The sequence below is a fragment of the Hemicordylus capensis genome, chromosome 5, assembly GCF_027244095.1.
Source record: "Hemicordylus capensis ecotype Gifberg chromosome 5, rHemCap1.1.pri, whole genome shotgun sequence".
NCBI lineage: Eukaryota > Metazoa > Chordata > Lepidosauria > Squamata > Cordylidae > Hemicordylus > Hemicordylus capensis.
In genome coordinates this window covers 236,734,243-236,755,294 of record NC_069661.1, presented here as the reverse complement: position 1 = coordinate 236,755,294, position 21,052 = coordinate 236,734,243, and the positions used below count along the sequence as shown (strand labels likewise).

The following is a 21,052-nucleotide window of genomic DNA, read 5'->3' as shown; positions in this document are numbered from 1 at the left end:
ATAGAAGAACAGGCCTTGCTGAAGTAGAACCAGAATGGCCTCTGCAAGGGCAAGTCTTGCCTCACTAATCTTTTGGAGTTCTTTGAGAGTGTCAATAGGCATGTGGACAAAGTTGATCTGGTTAATATAGTATACTAGGACTTCCAAAAAGATTTTGACAAAGTTCCACAAAAGGAAGTACTTTTTCCAAATAACGCATAATTAATCTATGGAACTCCTTGCCACGGGATGTGGTGATGGCCACCAGCTTGGATGGCTTTAAAAGAAGCTTAGACAAATTCATAGAGAACAGGTCAAGCAATGGCTACTAGTCTGGTGGCTGTAGGCCACCTCCAGCCTCAGAGGCACAATGCCTCTCAATACCAGTTCCAGGGAAGCAACAGTAGGACAGAGGGCATGCACATACCTCTTGCCTGTGGGCTCCCCAGAGGCATCTGGTGGGCCACTGTATGAAACAGGATGCTGGACTAGATAGGCTTTGGGCCTAATCCAGCAGGGATGTTCTTATATGAGTTGTTTTGGTACAGGGAACCATTTTCTTAAACCTTTTGCTATGGAAAACACTCAGATTTGTTTTTTTAACTGAAAAGGTGTATATAAATACTTTAAAAATAATGAGGTCGGTGGAAAAGACAGCTTGTATTTAGATACAACATATAAAAATAGTTCTCTACTACTCACAGTTATGATCAGATATACTACTGATATAAAATAATATATCAGATATAATATAAACAGTTATAATCAATAAAATACTATGAAATATTTACATGGAAGTGTAGGGCATGAGGCTTGTTTGACAATGTGATTTGCATAAATTACTTCATTCTGCATTACCTCCCTGACCAAAAAAAAATCCACTAATTTCAACAAGGCTGTTCAAGATAACAATATATTGTTTTAGGTTCAAGCAATCCTCTTGCATGGGTGCCAAATTAACTAGGATATAGGACATCCTGGTAGATGAGGCTCTGTGTAAAGGTTGTTACAACACTCCTATGACACTTCATGAATAACTAACATGGAGTTGAAGACCACAGGCCAGAAAGGCAATTAAGCAGAAAAGCAGAGGGGTAGGAGAACTATCTAAAAGGAAAAGAAATTTGGACAGAAGCAGCAAAAGGTTAAAAAAAAAAAAGCAAGAAAAAGAAAATTCGAATATTTCCCTAAACTGTTTAAAAGTAGGGTTGCTCTAAAAATTTGCCCCCGAATTTACCCCCATCACTACAACAGAGCTCACCAATATAATGTGTGTGCTGGCCAGGAATACATAGACACAAGTGAATATACATGCAGAACAGACACACCCAAATGGGGCTGGCAAGGGCTTTCCAGTTTGTCATGGCACTTACTGGCTTGGATGGGTGACTCAATAAGACTTCAGGATGCTAAGAAGGAGGACAGGAAAAGAAGGGAAGAAGTGGGGAAAGGAACAGTGCGAGAGAGAGAAAAAGATGTAACAAGCAAACAATCAAAAGAAAGATGTAAAGACATTAATTAAGAAAAGTAAACATAGATTTAGGATTAAATCTGAAATATAGGCTTTAATACTGTAAGAGTGAAATGAAGACTAGTTTTATACCTCCACATGCTCGTGGCTTTTCTGTTTTAGTTTCTGAACGTTTTTCTTCAGGTAGCGAACAAAGATTTGGTAATCTATTGCTGTGCATGACTTACCTAATTTAGTTAGAAGTTAAAAAGCTGTTCAGGTGAAAAAATGCCTTGAGTAGATTAAAACAGTGCCAATTTATGCTTTTGATAAACATTTCAGAATATGTACAATTAAAACGTTTGTGTCCTAATGCATTTATTTTTCCCATTTAAAAAGTACTAGCCCAATAGAATATGGAGAACAGCCTGAAAACATGAGTGAACTATAACCTAAGTGAGTAACTGTTTTTCAAGTGGGGCCCACTTTCACAAAAACATCATCAATACGAGAGCCATTTGCCACCACATTGTCCTCTGCACTGTGTTTTTTCCAGGGTCAGGTGTCCTGTCAAGCCCCAATGACATCTGAGAAGGTGTGCACAGAGTGCTGGGAAGTGTAGTTCTTCCATGTGATTTCCCAATGCAGGTCTATAGGGAAAGCACTATAGGGAGAGCCATGCTTCACAGAACTCCATGCACACCATCAAAGATGGCACTGGGGTTCAAGAGGGCTGCATTTAACCTTAAAGGCGCCCCACTGGGTCTGGGCAAAGTGCACTGTGCAATGAAAACAGTCACTTCCAGACAATGCCAGGGATGCTATGTGGAGTATTTGGCTTTGGTCAAAGTTCTGAACAGGTTTAATAAACAATCAGTTAAGGGGCGCGCTTAAGGTTGATGGTCATTGCCACTGGCTCCCGAGGCTTGCAATGAAGAATACTGCTCTAAACATTCAAAAACTCAATTTGTGAGAATGCATCAATACTGTCACTGCTGGACAAATAACTTGCAAAACTATCATTGGCATGAACATGATGGAAGATGTCAGCAGAAGGAACTATCTGGTGTTGCTATATTTCTTCTATACAAACCTCACTGGAGGAAACTGTGTGTACCCTTGTAATGTTCCAAGTGTAGAACAATTGGAGTTTTCTGCAATTTACTGACCAGCAGAACTATTCCTTCCATATACTGACCAGATTCACCATGCTTTAAAACAGGCCAGCTCAACTTGCCCCCCACCCCAGTTGTTTTTGGACTACAACTCCCATAATCCCCAGCTACAGTGGCTAATAGCCAGGGATTATGGGAGTTGCAGGCCAACATCAGCAGGAGGGCTGAAGTTGAGCAGGCCTGCTTTAAAATGTTATATAGTCAATTTGAGTTTCCCCACATTGAGATTGTGCAAGCAAAATATAAAATAAATCTACCGAAATCCATTTCCATTTTTAAATATGATCTTTTTGTAGGCTTACTGCTCAGTTGAAGCACAGAAAAACTTTCTTACCTGTCTCCAGTAAATATTCACAGCTACCCTACACTGCCAGCCATCCTACATACACTGCTCAAAGCTGGCAAGTGGCAGAGAAGACCTAGAACCTCTCTCTGATATAGTATATTTGTGCAAATTTTTCATGTGAGGGAGCAAACAGTTGCTGTTCCACATGTTTTGCAATTAAAGTAGTACAGCTCAGCATCGGAAACATCATGAGGGCTATTAATCTCCGACACTTCAGTACTAATAGAATTAAATGAAATATGAATTAGGAAACAATAAGACCTTAAACGTCCTATTATCAAAGTTCAAATAGCTCTTGGAGTGCTATAGGTTAAGTATCTAGGCTCTCAATATTAACTCAGTTTACAATATTTAGAAGATTTTAGCTTGCTTTTCTCAGACACACAAAATGGCTTACAACAAGCAATGCAAATGATGGAAATTGAAACGCTTTGTATTTTTCTGCTGATGCTCCTCGTAGCCATTCTGAGGGTTTCTTCTTTCCATATCTGCTGACAGCTTCATTTGCTTTTGTTTGAGTGTCTCCAGAGAGTCAGATTCTAGCCTTTACAATTTTTATCTGAATGCTTTGTGGCTTTACTGGGAATCACAAAAGGCCAAGAGAAACTACACTGCTATGCTAATGGCTCCATGACAATTTCAGCAAATTGATGAAACACATCTTACCCTAAATGGCAAAAGACCAAGTTCTACTGGCTGGCTAGACAGAGTCAGGATGTGTCTTACATGTTGATAGAGTCAGGTCAATCTCCTCCCTTCCTCCAACCATGGCACCCTGACAGTTAAGATAGCATTCTGCTGGCTGGTGGGAGGTGGATCAGATTAAGTTGTTGGAAACCTCAAGCAAGTGGACAGAATCAGGCTGATTTCCCTTCTACCCCACTGAATTTGCCTCAAATCAAATCAAATCTTTAATATGGTCAATGACCAGCTTCATATGTTGAATAGAATTTGCTTATTCCATGAAGTCAAAGAAGAAGAGGTCTGATTTTCGAACTAGACATGTTTACATGAAGAACTTCAGTAGCCAATTTGCATCTCTTTCCCTGTTAATTCAACTGGAATAGGCTCAGCCACAGGAAGATCTCAAAAAAATAAATGCAGGGACACAAAAAGGATCTACAACTCAACTCAGTACTGAAGACAAAGGTCAAGGAAAATGTATTCCAATCATTACACAGTGGAATTCAATTTTTAAAAGATTTAAACAATCTGCACAGTGAATAGCTGCATGAATGAATATTAATGTTTTCTATTAACCCACTTCAGTTATTCTTCTTGGTTTTTTTTTAAAGTAGTTAAATAGCTTCTTTCCTAACCACTAACAATGTGAATATATTCTCTGGTGCCACAAAAAAACCACCATCTGCACACTTTTCAGCTCCCTAATTTTGCAAATTTAACCATTTCATACTTTGATCCTGATTAAGACACTAGATTATGCAGTGGTATTAACTCTAATCCCCTTTCCCCAGTACTGCTCAACACCTTGGGAATTAGGCCCTGTCATATGGGCTTTTAAATTGTAATAACACTTTTTTTGTATTTTGTTCTTAGTCAACTATTACACTTTGCAGACATGAACACTCTAGAGCAGGGGTTCCCAACCTTTTAAAAACATGTCTACCCTTTCTGTCACAGACCTTCAGCTCAGGCACTCCATAGAGATCTTTAGTAACCAGGGGGAGAGCAACTGTTCCTATCCAACCACAGTATAGCATTCCTCCAGTGGTTGTTGCTAGTGTCTACCTCATATTTCCTTTTAGATTATGAGCCCTTTTGGGACTGAGAACCCTCTTATTCATTCATTCATCCAAGTAAATTGCTTTGAGAACTTTTGTCAAAAAGCATTATATAAATATTCATAGTAGTAGGAGTGTGTGTGTGCAGATAGTGTGTGCACGTGCACACACATAAATGAAAATTGTTACGGTTACAAGACAGGCTACTATAGTTAGTGGTTTACATCCAGACTAAGTTACTCAAATTAACTAGACAAGTCTTCTTGATTTCAGTGGGAATACTCATTGCTAATTTTCTGGCTGAGGGGAGGGGGTACGCTGAGCTTCAGCACACAGCACTCTTCTCCAATTAGGAGCAGAGGAGAAGAGTCTTCACCATCCTCCCTCCCCTTTTGCAAAGGATACAAATTTGAGGACGCATCAGCTTCAAGCTGGTGATCCTCAGATGGGAAGCAAACAGTGCGGCTACCGTGTGGGGATGCAAGAGTGCTCAGAGTACCCTGTGAAAGCTCTTCAAGTATCCCTAGGGGTACTAGTACCCTCTATTGAGAACCTCTGCTCTAGAGCAACTATTTGATTTGTATGTTTCAGATTTTACAAAGAAGCAGGCACAGAGGATGCACAAAAGGTTTGTGCATCCTCTTTCCATGCTTCCAGATAATATGTGGAGAGAGAACTAATACACTGCCCACAGATAAGATGTGTGACCTGTATTACTGCCAGAAGCACATGAATCCTTCCCTGCTGTTGGGGAAATTAGTTCCTCTTCATACTTTAACCAAAAGCACAGAAAGAGTGCAAAAGTCACTCACACATCCTTTATTGCCACTGTCTTGCAATGGGGATGGCTCTATCCATCCCCAGTACAGCAACCTTCCAGTGGTTATTGCTAGTGTCTGTCATATGTTTCTTTTTTAGATTGTTAGCCCTTTGGGGACAAGGAACCATCTCTATCGTAGTAGTAGGAGTAGCAGCAGCAGCAGCTACTATGCATGAAGTGGCTCTAAATGCCATGTGTGAGGCCATAACACCACCACCAAACACCAACACAATAATTCTACTTTGCATAGCAATAATTTTTGATTCCAAAGTAACAATTTCACTTATTAACTAAATGAAGAAATGCACAGGATGGTCTACAAACGGACCATCATTCACCACTGAAAAGACAAGATCTTACAGTATTTACCTTTTTCAGCTGAGATTCCAGTTTCAGACATTCTTCTTTTTTCTGTTCTAAGGCAATTTCTAGTGTCTTCAATCTAGAGTCTTTCTTTAGTCCGGATGATGCTAAAGATGAGGCATGCTCCTTCAAATCCAGCAATGAAGTCTAACACAAAAGGAACACATCTAGCAATGAAGTCTAACACAAAAGGAACACCCCATATGAAATGATACCCTGTCACCTATTAAGATCTGGGGTGGTCCAGTTATGGTTGCCACTGGTTCATCTGGTGGCGACTCAGGGCCAGGCCTTCTCTGTGGCTGCCCCAGGGGCTTTGGAATGCACTCCCTGTCAAAATAAGAGCTTCACCTCTGATTGCTTTTTAAAAGACCCTTAAGACACAACTGTTTTCTAAGGCTTTTAACTGAAATTAATTTTAAACTGTTTGTTCAATTCACTCTGTGAACTGTTGTTAATTGTTTTTATTCTGTGAAACTGTTTTGTTTATTTTAATCTTATATTGTAACTTGGAAAGCTTAGAGAGCGATATATATCAGGAGGTATATAAATAGGATCAATCAATAATTCATCTCAGTAATTAAATACTATTTGAAAACAATTTCACTTCTGTTGGTTCAAATACATATACACTGATGGGATCTGGAACTGATGGGTTCCTGGTGACTGACCAGGAAAAGGCTCTTGGGTCGTGGTGGGTAGCTCACTGAAAATGTCGACACAGTGTGTAGCAGAGTTGTAAAGAAGGCTAATTCCGTGCTAGGGATAATTAGGAAGAGTTGAAAAGAAAACTGCCATTATATGAATGCTCTTATATAAATCTATGGTGCAACTGCACTTGGAATACTGAATACAGTCCTGGTCACTACACCCCTGCTGACTTGGCAAAGAGGCACCTTTTAACGTGGTAATTCTCTTTATTTAGCAGGGGAAGAGTAACTGGTCCTATCCACCCCCAGCACAGTACCTCCAGTGACTGATGCTGATGTCTATCTTATGTTTATTTTTAGATTGTGAGCCCTTTGGGGACAGGGATCCATCTTATTTATTTATTATTTCTCTGTGTAAACTGCCCTGAGCCATTTTTGGAAGGGCGGTATAGAAATCGAACAAACAAACAAACAAACTTTAAAGGGATACTGTAGAGCTAGAAAAGGTGCAGGAGAGGGCAGCCAAAATAATCATGGGGTTGGAATAACTCCCCTATGAGGTAAGACTACGTTTTGGCCTTTTTAGTTTAGAAAGGCAGGTAAGAGGGGATAAGATAGTATGAAATTGTACACAGTGTGTATAAAGTGGATAGAGAACAGTTTTTCATTCTCTTTCATAATATTAGAGCCCAGAGCAATCCATTGAAGCTTAATGCTGAGAGATTCAGGACAAACAAAAGGAAGTACAGGAGAACCCCGTTATTCTCAGACTGTTGCGCCAAACAAGAAAATGAAAAAAACAACAGCAAATGTTACGTATATACTGAACAGAAAAACCACAAACAAAAAGGGTAATGCTAGAAACAAAGAGGCAGAAGAAAACAGCAGGGGATAAGATATTGCAAAGCTGAAAACCCCTGGAAGTCGCCACCTTCCAAAAACTAGCAATCCCTACCCAGACGGCACGAGAACATACCAGCAGATTCCTAGGGTGGATTGGATGGCCTCCTCAACTATGAAAAAGAACCTTTCACGATAAGACCAACATTTTTTCTTCCATGGTTGAAAAGGCCATCCTTAAAACTGGGAATGCCCAAGCAGGAAAAGAATATGGGAGGGAGACTAGGAAGATGCATCACACCACTTGCTGCAGGATTGTGTGACCTAATGTCTCCTGAGCAGAGTGGAAAGAAGAGATTTTGTAATGTTTAATGAAAGGGGTAATGGAAGAGCATGTAGGTGCCCTGCATATTTCCAACAGTGGGGCGTTTGCTGAAAATGCTGCAGAAGCAGCTGCACTGCGGGTCGAATGGGCAGTGATTCCCCTAGTAGTGGAAAGATTAGAGGCCTCGTAAGCAACAGTAATGCAGGCTTTTATGCATCTGGACAAGGTAGCTTTACACACTTTATTCCCCAGAGACGACTGATGAAATGAAACAGAGTCAGAGTGTCTAATGGCCTTAGTTTGTCGGATGTAAACACGAAGAGCATGGCGGACATCCAAAGTATGCCAGATTTTTTCCTTAGGATGGGCCGGAGATGGACAAAAGGAACGGAGGACTATATATTGAGAACGGTGGAAGTTGGAGTTGATTTTTGGCAGAAAGGTAGGATCTGTCTTCAACACCTCAGCATCTGGCTGGAAGATGCAAAGCTCCTTCTGGACTGAAAGAGCCCCAAATTCAGAGACTCTACACACAGATGTGATTGCTATGAGAAAAAGGAATTTATAAGAGAGGAGCTTCAAGGAGCTGTCTGCCAGGGGCTCAAAGGGAGGTTGAGTGAGTGCATGAAGCACCTTGTTCAAGCTCCATGATGGGAATCTATGGACTGGAGGAGGAGCCAAATTGGAGGCACCCTTGAGGAACCGTCATAAATGGGGATGCGAATGGGAGGAACTTTTAGCTTAAAGTTTGAGGATGGAGGAAAGGGCGGATGTCTGGGATTTAAGCGTGTTGGGACATAACCTCATATCTAACCCCAATTGTAAGAAGGCTAGAACCTTGGAAATGCTTGCAGATAGTGGGTGAACTACCTTCCTGCGAGTCCAATGAGAAAAATTTACCAGGTTGCCTGGTAAATACGGTTAGTTGAAGGTCACCTGGACGCAAGAATAGTATTCCATACAGCCTTTGAGTACCCCCCCTCTTGGTTAAGATGGAGCGTTCAATTTCCAGGTGCAGAGTTGGAGCCACGGAAGAGCTGGATGAAGGAGCGGCCCTTGTGACAATAGATCTGGCCTCAGAAGAAGTTGCCATGGCTGATTGACCAAGAGGTTCTGAAGATCCAGGAATGAATGCCTTTGAGGCCAATGGAGTGCGATCAGAATGAGCTCTGCCCCTTCCCTGAGAAGCTTTTGATGTACTTTGGTGATAATCACCAGAGGAAAAGCATACAAAAGGCCTGGGGGCCACAGGGCTGTCAGGGCATCTGTTGTCTCTGTCTGGGGGGGAAAGGAAGCTGGTGAAGAATCTGGGAAGGAGATGATTCTGGGGAGATGCAAAAAGGTCCACGTCGGGGGGTGGGGGAGCACCTTGCAATCTGTTGAAACACCGATGAATGTAGTGACCATTCGGCCGGATTTATGCTTTGGTGACTGAGCCTGTCAGCTTGCAAATTGGTCGTGCCCTGCAGATGTCACACCGCAATGGATGCAAGGTGAAGTTATGCCCAGTGAAAGAGCATGTCCAACTCTGTGCCGCCCTGCTGACTGAATTTGTAATTTGGCTGACACATTGTCGGTCAAAAAATAAAATAAAATAAAAATAAAATAAAATAAAATAAAATAAATAAAATAAAATAAAATAAAATAAAATATTTTTTTTTTAAAGGGGGGCGGGGAGAAAGAAAGAAAGTGAGTCTTCCAAACTAGAAGGAGGAATTTAATTAGGGCCAGTCAAACCGCACAAAGCTTGAGCCAATTTATGGTGTGTGTCACCTCCCTGATTGACCAAATGCTCTGGGCTTATTGGCCCAGGCAGTGTGCTACCCAACCCGACAGGCTCGCGTCGGTAGTGATGATGATCCATTCCGGAGGAGTGAAAGGGAGCCCTAGATACAGGGCTGGCGATAGCCACCAATGAGAAGACAGTTGAACAGTTGAGATAAGAGGGATCTCCTTGTGCGCACAAACCATGATGTCCTCTTGGAAGGGAAGCAGGAGCCATTGAAGGGGGCGCGGGTGCCAGAGAACTCATCATGTAAACTCCAGACAGGCAATCATGGAGTCTAGAAATTGAACCAACAGCATCAGGTCTAACAGACCTGCTCTGGATGAGCGGGCAAATGAACACTGAGATCTTATTTTTCCAATCTTGTGATAGGGAAACCAGCCCATGTGCTGTAGCAAAGCATGCCCCAAGATGTTGTAACTGGCAAGAGATGATGTTTCTGATAAGTTTATCAGGAGCCTGTGATCCCTGAGAGCCCTCAGTGTAAGCCGAAGGGCCCATTGGGCCTGCTGGAGAGAAGAAGCTCAAATCAGAAGATCATCCAAAAATGGGTGTATCTGGACTCCCAGTGTTCTCAGGTGTGCTATTGGTGCAATCATCTTTTTTGTGAACATCCTTGGTGAAGAGGAGAGGCTGAAGGAAAGGGCCCGATACTGTTAGTGGGACCCCTTGCAACAAAAACAAAAGGTACCTGCAGTGAAGGGGAAGAATGGGAACTTGTAAGTATGCTTTGTACAGGTCTATCGATGCAAGGAAGTTCCCTTGGCCTATTGCCTACTTGATCGTATGGAGGAAAACATACCATAAAGGCTGTATGGAATACTGTTCTTGCATCCAGGCAACCTTCAACTAACCGTATTTACCAGGCAACCTGGTAAATTTTTCTCATTGGACTCACAGGAAGGTAGTTCACCCACTATCTGCAAGCATTTCCAAGGTTATCCCCAATACCAGCGGGGATTCGAACAGGCAGCCTCTGGCTTGCTAATCAAGTCATTTCCCTGCTGTGCCATTAGGTTTCAAAAAGAGCAAAAAGGCTGATAGGTAGAGTGGAAGGGCTTACAAAAATCTCACCAAGGCGTAGGTAAGGCCTTTTTCTTATCTTTAGTTTCCACTAATCCTACCTATCAGCCTTTTCGCTCTTTTTGAAACATGCCCAGATCTTTCTTCCATCAACGCAGAGATAACTGTGCGGCCACCTATAGACGCACCTGGTGTAATCAGTGGCAACAACAGGGAGGTGGAACTTCCAGGGGGGCACGGGAACCGCTAGTTCTCCTCAGTGATCTCCCAGCCCCAGCGTAAGCAATGACTACCCACCAGTAGGGAGCAGACTTCTCCACTTCTATCCTCAGTGGGAAGCCACTACACAAGACTATTGGGTTCTTGCTACCATAGACAATGGTTATTTTCTGGACTTTCTTCCCCCCGCCCTCACGCTCACACTATCCCGACTCCCTTACACAGGAATCCCTCCAAACGTCTTCAGATGGAAGAGGCCATTGACCATGTTCTTCTGATCAGAGCAATCAAACCCATACCATCAACAGAGTTATGGCTCGGTGTTTTCTCTCTTGTATTTTTAGTCCCAAAAAAGGATGGTTCTTGGAGGGAGGTCCTCAACCAACGCCTCAATCACTTCATCAAGAAAAGAAAGTTTCGAATTGAAATCTCTCCATACGATCAATGAGGCAATAGGCCAAGGGAACTTCCTGGCATCGATAGACCTGTACAAAGCATACTTTGTACAGCATACAAAGCGCTCGGAGGAGGAGGGAGACCTGTTGCATTTTCTGCCTCTTTGCCCCCTTGTGATGGGAATAAATCACTCCCTTTCTGAGACAGGAATGGCCCTCCTTGCAGAGCTGGAAGCAGGGAAGGATGATCAGTCTGGACAGGTCAGAGCCATGGGAACCAAGGAGATGTATTTGTGGGAGCAGGAATCTCAGCAGGGGGGGCTGGAGGGAGATACTGGAGGGGGAGACATGGTTTTTATAATAGTGTAGCACTGACTAGCAATGAAGTCTTGCAGCATTTCAGCAACATCGGGAGGCAAGGGATCCTTGTTGGGCAAGGGCACCCTACTCACAATCTCTGTAGATAGATTTGGGCCTGTGGGAACCGCGGGCTGTAAACTCTTCTGTGCAGAGTAAGGTTTGTGAGCAGCTGTGGAGGAGGTGGAGAGGCTGGCCGGACCAGCACCTGAGGGAGCTACTGGTTTGATCTTGAGGCGGTAGGAGCGGTGAAACCGGCTCCTGCTCAAGAGGGAGCGATTGATCAGTTGGTGAAGCCAATGGCAAGGGCTCCATAACTGGAACTGGCCAGCCTGAAGGCAGGGGAGAGGTAACAGAATGATCGTTGTGAGTACCGCAACAGCCACCTCGTGCACCGCAGGAATAGGTGCCATAATGGGGCTGCTGGAGGGAAGCGAGAGCTTGATAAGCTCCAATGCAGATGGCAAACAGTGGGGAGAGCGTTCCTTGCAAACCGCCTGAATTAAGAGGCGTTCACTGAGTCGGGGAGCCGCCGAGGGCTTGTGGAACTTGCAAGGCTTGGCACAGCCCTTCTTGCTCTTCCGCATGGCGCATCTTTTTAGTGGCTTTTTTGTGCGCCTTTTTGTATTTCCATGAGCACAGGGCAAAGACAGCCGGGGGGGGGGAGAGTGGAGCACTCCCACTGTGGAGAGGGGGAGCTTGCTTGCTGTAACCCCAATTGTGTGTGCGAGGAAGAGCCTCCCCAAGTATCAGGGCACAGACCCTCAGAGAGGAAGTCCTCCAGTAGATCTCTTGTGTGGGAGCGGTTCATAGTGCCAAAAAGTGGCTGTAAATTTTCCTCTGCGAAAAACAGAAAGCAAACACCAATCAGCCAAACTGAGAATGGAAAAAAATGGTTTGGATTCAATTTATAAAAAACAAAAATGCAAACAGTGGACTTCCTTCCCCTTCTGGCACACTACTAAGGGAGTGGGGGGAGGCTATCCACAGAAAAAAGGCCAAGGAGGCAGGAGCTCCTTGGAAGCCTTGTGTTCTGGAGCAAGAAAGGGCCAGAACTGGGGATCTGCCACCTTCCAGGCAGGAAGTTAGGCACGCCTACAGTTCAAAAGGTCAGGTCCTGTCTATTGGAGCATGCTCAGTACACAACTCAGTGTTAAGGATGGCCTCCTCAACTATGGAAAAAGTGTCCTCCACTGTTTTGCCACAAATCACTTCCCCCCCACCTTTTTTCACTTTTTTCCCCTCCACCAAGAGCCCCTGGTGGCGCAGTGGTAAAACTGCCGCCCTGTAACCAGAAGTTCGATCCTGACCAGGGGCTCAAGGTTGACTCAGCCTTCCATCCTTCCAAGGTCGGTAAAATGAGTACCCAGAATGTTGGGGGCAATATGCTAAATCATTGTAAACCGCTTAGAGAGCTCCGGCTATAAAGCGGTATATAAATGTAAGTGCTATTGCTATTGCTATTTTTGCAGGTTTTTTAAAAAGATGAGCCATAATGGCTCCGAAACACAAAATGGTGGCTGGAAATGACCTCTGAGGTCATTTCTGGCCACCCCCAACTCACAAATACGTGAATTTAACCCTCCCCCCAATACCAATGTCAGGTGTCCATTAGCCAGCCGTGGATATGAGAAACAGCAGATGGCGAGTCACCGATTAAAAAGGTCCTCCTGTACTTTTTAATGTAGTATGTTCTAAACTACAGAATTTTCTGCCACCAGCTATGATGGCCACCAATCTAGACAGGAGGATAGGGCTTATCATTGACTACTAAACCGCCCTGAGCCATTTTGGAAGGGTGGTATAAAAATCTAATAAATAAATAAATAAATAAATAAATACTAGCCTCGATAGCTGTATACTTCTAGCAGGATCAAAGATGGCACACTAGGGGCTAGGGAACACCAAAGGGCAAGGGCAGTTACCCACTTTTCCCTGCTTGTGGGCTATCCATGTGCAGCTGATTGGCCACTGCATGAAGCAGGATGCCGGACCAGAAGGGCCTCGTGCCTGATCCTGCAAGGCTTTTTGAATGTTCATATGCATGCAGCCTCCATGATGCCACAGGTCACTGAATTTAAAGCAAGGCAGCAGTTCCGAATTTGACAGGGAAAGGAACACATTAACAAATTCTCCAAATCAATAGGTTTTTTCCTCCATTTATATTCATAAGATAAATGAACTTCTATCTCATAGAACATCAAAGACAGCTATTTAATTCTTGTTACTGCATATTAACAATTCTGTAGTCGAAACCTAATGATCACTGGTAGTGCAGCAATTCTGGAATTCCTGCAGAAAGGCCTCACAGCTCTCTTTCTGGTGAGCAGGTCTCTTTTTTAGCAGGCTTCACTGAATAATGTATTTTTAGAGGCTTTTGTACTAATTTTAGTATTTTAACTACAGTTTTAGCAATTCTTGCTGTAATAATGTTTAATTTGTTGTTTCAAATATTGCACAAAATGCTCAAAACATTTTGTTGAAACAGTGGCAACGCCAAATGATCAACAGGCCTCCCAACTATTTCCAGCACCAAACCTGGACACCCTGAGGAGAGGATTGTCTCTCACTCCATACAGGCTTGCAACATGAGGCCAGGGATAAGGGGAGGGGCAGAATTATGGCAACCACTTTTTTTTGTCTTTGGCTACCAAGGCTAAGCAAATATTGAGGATCTCTGCTAATAACCATATTATGGACAATAGTGACACTAAAGGTCAGATTCTTGCTTTAACGTCTGGTGCACATTTTAAGTTTTTGCTCTATAAACTCATTGAATTTTTTTTTAAAAACCTCTTTTCAACTTTAATCCCTTAACACTGTAAAGCCACAATTCATAAGATATATTTTATCATCCAGGAAGTTAACCTCTTTCTCCGAAAGATCTCCTTGCAAGACGCTGACTTTCTCTTTCAGGTCCTTAACATCTTTTTTAAAGTTGTCAATCTCCTCCTGTTTTTCTCGTTCATCTCTGTCACGTTGCTCCTTCAGACGCTCAATAGTACGTTCCTAGCCAAAAAATATACAAACACAAAACTTAAAGAAATATCCACCTCGAGCTGGCTGAATAGATGGTGAATTCTGAACAGATTCCATATCACAGTTCACCCCCATCCAAAATTTGCAGTGTGTACAAAGCACTGTTCTCCTATTCACAAGTAGCCACTCTATGCAAGTTAGTTGCAGCCCTGGTCAGCATCAAACCAGAAGTGCCCAGCACGACCCACCCACCTTGACCTCCGATCTGGTTCAAATGCTGGACATCCGAACTGGTTCATGCACATCCCTAGCGTCTACTTCTTGGTACTGTTCTTTAAGATGAACAGGGCGGTAACAAAGATGATTAGGAATTTGGAAAATGAGTTTCAAGGAAAGGCTGAAGGAACTGGGTATGTTTAGCCTGGAGAACAGAATACCGGTGGGCCACTGTGCGAAACAGGATACTGGACTAGATAGGCCTTAGGCCTGATCCGGTAGGGCTGTTCCTATGTTCTTATGGATACATAGCAATCTTCAAATACCTAAAGGGTTCTCACACAGAAAAAGGCAGGTTTAGAGTTCATAAGGTTAAGTTACAGGAGGAGGGTGGATTTCAGCAGAACATTACAAGAATGGTCTTAACAGTAAGTGCAGTTTTACTATAGAACCATATACTAGGAGCAGGGTTGCACACTCCCTTACAGGAGGTCTTCAAAAGCAGGGGCTAGGCAGTGATCTGTTGGGTCCCAGGTTCACTCCTTGGCATCTCCAGGTAGGGTTGGGAGAGACTCTTGCCTGAAACCTTGGACAGCCACTGCCAGTCAGTGCAGACAATACTGGCCAATTGGTACAAGGTAGCTTGGTACAAGGCAGCTTCCAATGTCCCTATAATCAGACCCTTCTCAAGAAAAAAAACATGCTACCTTCAAATTTTCTGAATGCATGTATCAATACAGTATTTGAAGCAAAAATGGTTTGCCCTGCAGTACCTACTTAAACTCAGTTAATACCACCCAAGGAAAGCTGTATCTCACTACAACTGATAAGCCAGACAACAAAGAGAATCTTTTCATAAATAATAGAAGTCTTTGGATTTTGAGAGGAAAATGTTAGGTTCAGACAAGATTATACTTTTTCTTTCCTACTCACTTTCTCTGCAAGTGCTTCCTCCAATGTGGTCAAGGCAGTATCGGTGTTGGTAGTATCAGCCTGCAAGGATTTTACTCTCTCTTTCAAACTGCTCATTTGTTTCTCCTTGTCTCTTAACTGTTCCTGGAGATTCTCAATCTTGAAAAAGAGAAGATGAGTGAATGATTCCCATCTAGAAGGAATAGTTTTGTATACAGTCAGCCAGATCTTTTCACCTAGCCCATGGAGAGACTACTTCTTCCCCTCCTTGCATGGAGGCCAAAACATAAGAATATTTATATACTACTTTTCAACAAACGTTCTCAAAGTTCATATAGATATAAATACATAAATAAATAAAATGGCTCCCTGTCCCAAAGGGCTCACAATCTAAAAAAGAAACATAAGATATACATCAGTAACAACCACTGGAGGGATGCTGTGCTGGGGATGGATAGGTTCAGTTGTCCCCCACCCCCGCTAAATAAAGAGAATAACCACTTTAAAAAAGGCGCCTCTTCTGTATACATGTGTACAGTAGAACATATGCTTTGCATGCAGAAGGTCACAGGTTCAATCCTAGCATCTTCATGTAAGGCAGGGAAAGACTGTCTTGAGATCCTGGAGAAGAACTACAAATCAGTGTATGCACTGTTGACCTAGGTGGTCCAATGGTCCAACTCTACATTAGACAATTTCCTATGTTTCTATTGCATAGAACTGAAGCAGTCAAATTGCTTTTACTTTTCTAATCTACAGTAGAAGCAGTCCCCATTCACTTAAATCCAGAGATCAAACATTCATGTATATTTGCATACAAACTCATATTTCATCACTATGAGATTCAAGAGCATGATGAGAATATTTCACTGAGCACAATACTTAACACAGGATAGGTAGTTAACACTCTGTAAGAGTCTAATATTTTATTACAGTAATCAGCTAATGGTTAACTGACAGCCCAATCCAATGCACACATATTTGTCACTAAGTTGTACTGAATTCAGCAAGACTTGTCTCCAAATAAACATGCAGAGGATCAGGTAGCACATTTTAATCAGTTGACGGCCTATGCTTCAAATATTGCCATGCAAGAATAAGAATTAATATGAAGTGTCTTTGGAACCAGATAGAAAGGGATTGATATTGACATCTGCAGCAGCAAGTCAGTCAAGCAGGTAGCTGTACAACCTTAATACAAGTTCTCAAGGAGGCTTTAATTCAAACATTCAATTACATTTTCCAAGTCAGTGATTTATTACAAAGTTAAGAAATTTACTGTAACATAAAACCTCAGGGGAAGTCTTGAGAGGACGGTCTTTATGCTAATTTCATGCAAGGAATGTCCAGCCAGCTACTATTGTCCAATTTAATTCCTCTTATACAGGAAATTAAGCTGAAAATGCAGGAGGGTGGGGGAAAGCCATCAATCCTAATATAACAAGCCCTGAACCTTTAAAAGCACATGTGCTATACTAGCCATTGAATTATGGATACAGAAAGCCCACTCACAGCAGACTTCTGGGAAGAGAACACCACTGTAATTCTGGTTAGTGCAAACTACATGGAACGATATATATAAATCAAGACAACACATTTGTCTAGACTTAGAAACTGCAATAAGTACTCAGGACCAAAAGTAACCAACTTACTTTGTTACACTGAATGAAACAGCATCAAAACACAAGTTTTAAAAAGGCACGCTTAGTTATGAAGAGATAAGGAACCACAAGAGCTTCCTGTAGAAAAATCTCAACGAACACTCAAAAGCTGATGTTTTTACTCCATTTCTAAAGGAACCTAAGAGGAAGGCACACAACCTGCCCCAAGAGTCAGAACTCTCTTCTTGAACAAAGGGGGGGGGGGGGCAGAAGCATCAGTTCCACAGCGAATGATCTATAATATTCCCAGATAATACCTGACATAGGCCCTATTGCGCAATGACACAGGGATCATGAACATCAACAGATCTGAATCACCCACTCTCACTTCTTAATCATTTTATTCATCCATATTGATCAAACACAGCTATTCCAGTGTCCTGTTCAGACTCCTCCATCCACTTTGATTTTTATGTCAGTTAGTTGGTACGCAAAAGATCTGTTAACCAACCCAGACTTGCTTTATTATTTTTCTCCCAATTATAGTGCTACACAAATTTATCACCACCAAGTCTCCCATTAACATCAAAAGGCTCAACTACAAGCCTCAGGAAATGAGACTTTTACAACTATAGGTATTACTACCTTCTGGCAGGAATCAAAGAGTTGGAACACTGAGCTTTCTATATCTGGTGAGCCTACCTTTTTTTGAAGAACATTAACCTTGCGTTCTTTCACATCCAGCATATCTTTGAGATCATGAATCTCTCCTGCTTGAGTTCCTTTCTCCTCAGAAATCTCTTGAATTTGCTTCGTTTTTTTATTCAACATGGTCTCTTTTTCCTCCAGACGTAGCCGGAGAGCATCAACCTGAAATCCATCATAAGAAAGAGTGTAGGTTACCCACAGCAAGAGAGACTTTAAGCAAGTCTACTGCCAAACAATAGATCAGTATTATATTCAAATCACATCCTCTTATTTGCTTCCCAGTGTGATAAAAGCAAACTGAAGTGCTTGCATAAAAAGTGTTACAACAGAAGTCAACAATACGAGCACTAATCTGCTTTTTAAAATATTAAAAAGTAATATATATTTACTTATATTTAAGTAATATATTTACATATATTACAGTAATATATTGAAATAGTAACTGAAAAAGCAGATTTTCTGTTCCCCAACAAAGCAAGTAAATGATCTGTATCTGACTGGCTAAATAGTACAAAGATTCAGGACCACTTTTCACCTGACATTTTGGATATTTGGGTATAGACAACCAAGTACAAACACACATACATAATTTGCATGAGCTGCAACAAGTAAATGTACACTAAAATCACTTTTCAAAAAGCAATCTGAAAAGGAACAACATAAGAACAGGCCTTTTGGATGAGGCCCAAAGCCTAACTAGTCCAATATCCTGTTTCACACAGTGGCCCCTCAGATGCCTCTGGGAAGCCAAGGGCAAGAGGTGAGGGCACACCCTCTCCCTTGCTTTTGCTCCCCTGCAACTGGTATTTAGAGGCATCTTGCCTCTGAGGCTGGAGGTGGCCTATAGCCATCAGACTAGTAGCCATTGATAGACCTGTTCTCCATGAATTTGTCTAAGCCCCTTATAAAATCATCCAAGCTCGTGGCTATCATAACATCCCATGGCAGAGAATTCCATAGATTAATTATGTGCTGTGTAAAAACGTTCTTCCTTTTGTCAGTCCTAAATTTCCTGAACTTCAGTTTCATGGGATGACACCTAGTTCTAGAGTGAGAGCAAGAAAGTCAGGTTGCTTACCTGTAACAGGAGTTCTTGTAGTGATCCATTGTCCTTCATACTTTGGATGTCTGCACCTGTGTAGACAGGACGTCGGAACCTTCTAGAGCTATAAGATATAAGCCTTTTGGCAGTAGCCCCACTCCCTTGGTGACCCACATATAGCCCCTCACAGATTACCGACCTCAGTCCCTGACCGCCATGATCATACGTAACAGGTAGGTGACCACTACAGCGGGGAGGAGGGAGGATCGTGTGAAGGACAATGGAGCACTACAAGAACTACTGTTACAGGTAAGCAACCTGACTTTCTTGTTAGTGGTCCTACTGTCCTCTACACTTTGGAGATTTGGCATCTACTGAAGAACTGTGTTGAGGATTGCTGCTCCAAACTGTGAATGGGCTCTTGACCTGGTGTCCAAAGCATAGTGGAGCACAAAGGACAAGAGTCCTTTCCATGTTGCTGCTCGACAGATGGCATCTAATGGAACTGCATGGAGATAAACCACAGAAGTCGTCACTGCCCTTGTGGAATGTGTTCTAATGGATAGGCATGTGCAAACAGGTTCGACATTGAACAGGTCCGGTTTGACTGTTCCAAGGTCGAATTGAACCACTCTGTTTGGTCCGACTCCAGACCAACCCCCCCCCCGGGTGTTCGCGAAGGGTTTTGTTAAAAAGGTTTTTTTTTTTTAAGGTTTTTTTTAAAAAACCTTACCCCTTCTGGGCGAGTTGTCTGAGGTGCAGACAACTGTGTGTCTGCAGAGGTTCCCACTCCCCACACTGACCTCCCCACTGGCAGCCATTTTGGAGGCCACCATGCCTGCACAATGGACCTGTGTGTGGCCTGGCATGGACTAAGGGAGGCTGTTAGGGGGAGGGGGAACTTCCACAGACCCCTCTCGTCACCTCGGACAACTCCCCCAGAGGGGGTAAGTTTGAGTAGGACCAGCCTGAGTAGGACCTTATCTTGTTGGAAGGATATGAAAGGTGGGGTGGAGGTCAGTCCTAAAAGACCTGAGCTCTGATACTCAAAGAGCGGAGGGTAACTGCTAAGAGGAATGATGTTTTAATGGCCAAGTAGCCATCAGCTCGAGTGGTTTGTGCAGGAGCATAGAGATAACCAGCTTGAGATCCCATGGAGGGGCTAGTCTTGGAGCTGGGGGATACAAGCGGAGCAGTTTTTCTAACAGGATACAATGAGAAAATATGAACATGGGGATTATGGGCAGCAAGATGAACTTTCAATGACGGTGTCAGGCCCTTTTATTGTAGGCTGGCTTAGGAGTGTTTTTCTGTGATGGCATAGTTGGCTTGCAAAAGGAACTGTAAGGTTGACAGCTGTTCCTTCTGAGATCACGTTGGTGGAATGGCTGGTAAGATTATCTCTGTTGAGATAATCTTACCAGTTGGGTCCAAGGGCGTGGCTTAACTGGACTTTGCTGATATGGCCACGCGTGTCTCCCTAGTGCCACTGCTGCTTGGTGCTCTGTAAGCCTACAGATAAAGGTCATAGCTGCATCCTTTTGGTTGGGTTGAAGCTGTCAGATGAAAGGTTCAAGTTTTTCAAAGGTAAAATGGGTATACTTATGCATACAGCCCTGATAGTTCGATATGCACACCTGAAGGCTTATATCAGTTTACCAAATGAATCTAACTTTTTGCCATCAGGATCTGACGGGGTAGACAACAACTTCTGTTTGGCCCCCTGCTGAGAAGTTGCAACCTAACTATTGAGTTAGGTTTGGGATGCAAAAACAAGTAAGGCACATCACTTTGGTGTACTCTATAGAGATTTTCTAATTTCTTCGAAGTTGGGTGGATAGATGGTTTGGTCCAAGCTACTTAACGACGTCTGTAACTGTGGGCAAAAGCAGTAAGGATAGTGGTGCTGCAGAAACAGACTAAATAAGGCCAAACACAGGATCTGCTATCTCATGTTTCAGTTGCTGTGTCTCTAAGCCCAAGGCTGACGCCATATGCTGGACCTGTTCAGAGTATGGTCTATAATCCTCAGGAAGGGACTGGTTCTTATCTGTGTCCAAAGGATCAGCTGGGGATTGGTCTGGGTCCTTATTTGCAAAGGACACGACATCATCCTCAGAGTCT

General features: G+C 42.8%; 1 protein-coding gene across 19 annotated transcripts in view; it reads right to left on the bottom strand.

Moving 5' to 3' along the window:
- ERC1 (ELKS/RAB6-interacting/CAST family member 1) overlaps positions 1 to 21,052 on the bottom strand; it is a 292,154-nt gene that overhangs the window by 195,096 nt on the left and 76,006 nt on the right. For 11 of the 19 annotated variants that reach the window (XM_053255867.1, XM_053255857.1, XM_053255862.1 and 8 more), the window contains 5 exons: positions 17,881 to 18,048; positions 15,599 to 15,736; positions 14,339 to 14,479; positions 5,882 to 6,022; positions 1,353 to 1,388 (listed from right to left, as the gene is read on the bottom strand). In XM_053255867.1, coding sequence (XP_053111842.1) covers positions 1,353 to 1,388; positions 5,882 to 6,022; positions 14,339 to 14,479; positions 15,599 to 15,736; positions 17,881 to 18,048 — 624 coding nt within the window. The remainder of the gene's footprint in view (positions 1 to 1,352; positions 1,389 to 5,881; positions 6,023 to 14,338; positions 14,480 to 15,598; positions 15,737 to 17,880; positions 18,049 to 21,052) is intronic. The other 8 variants (XM_053255865.1, XM_053255866.1, XM_053255850.1 and 5 more) reach the window with 2 other exon arrangements.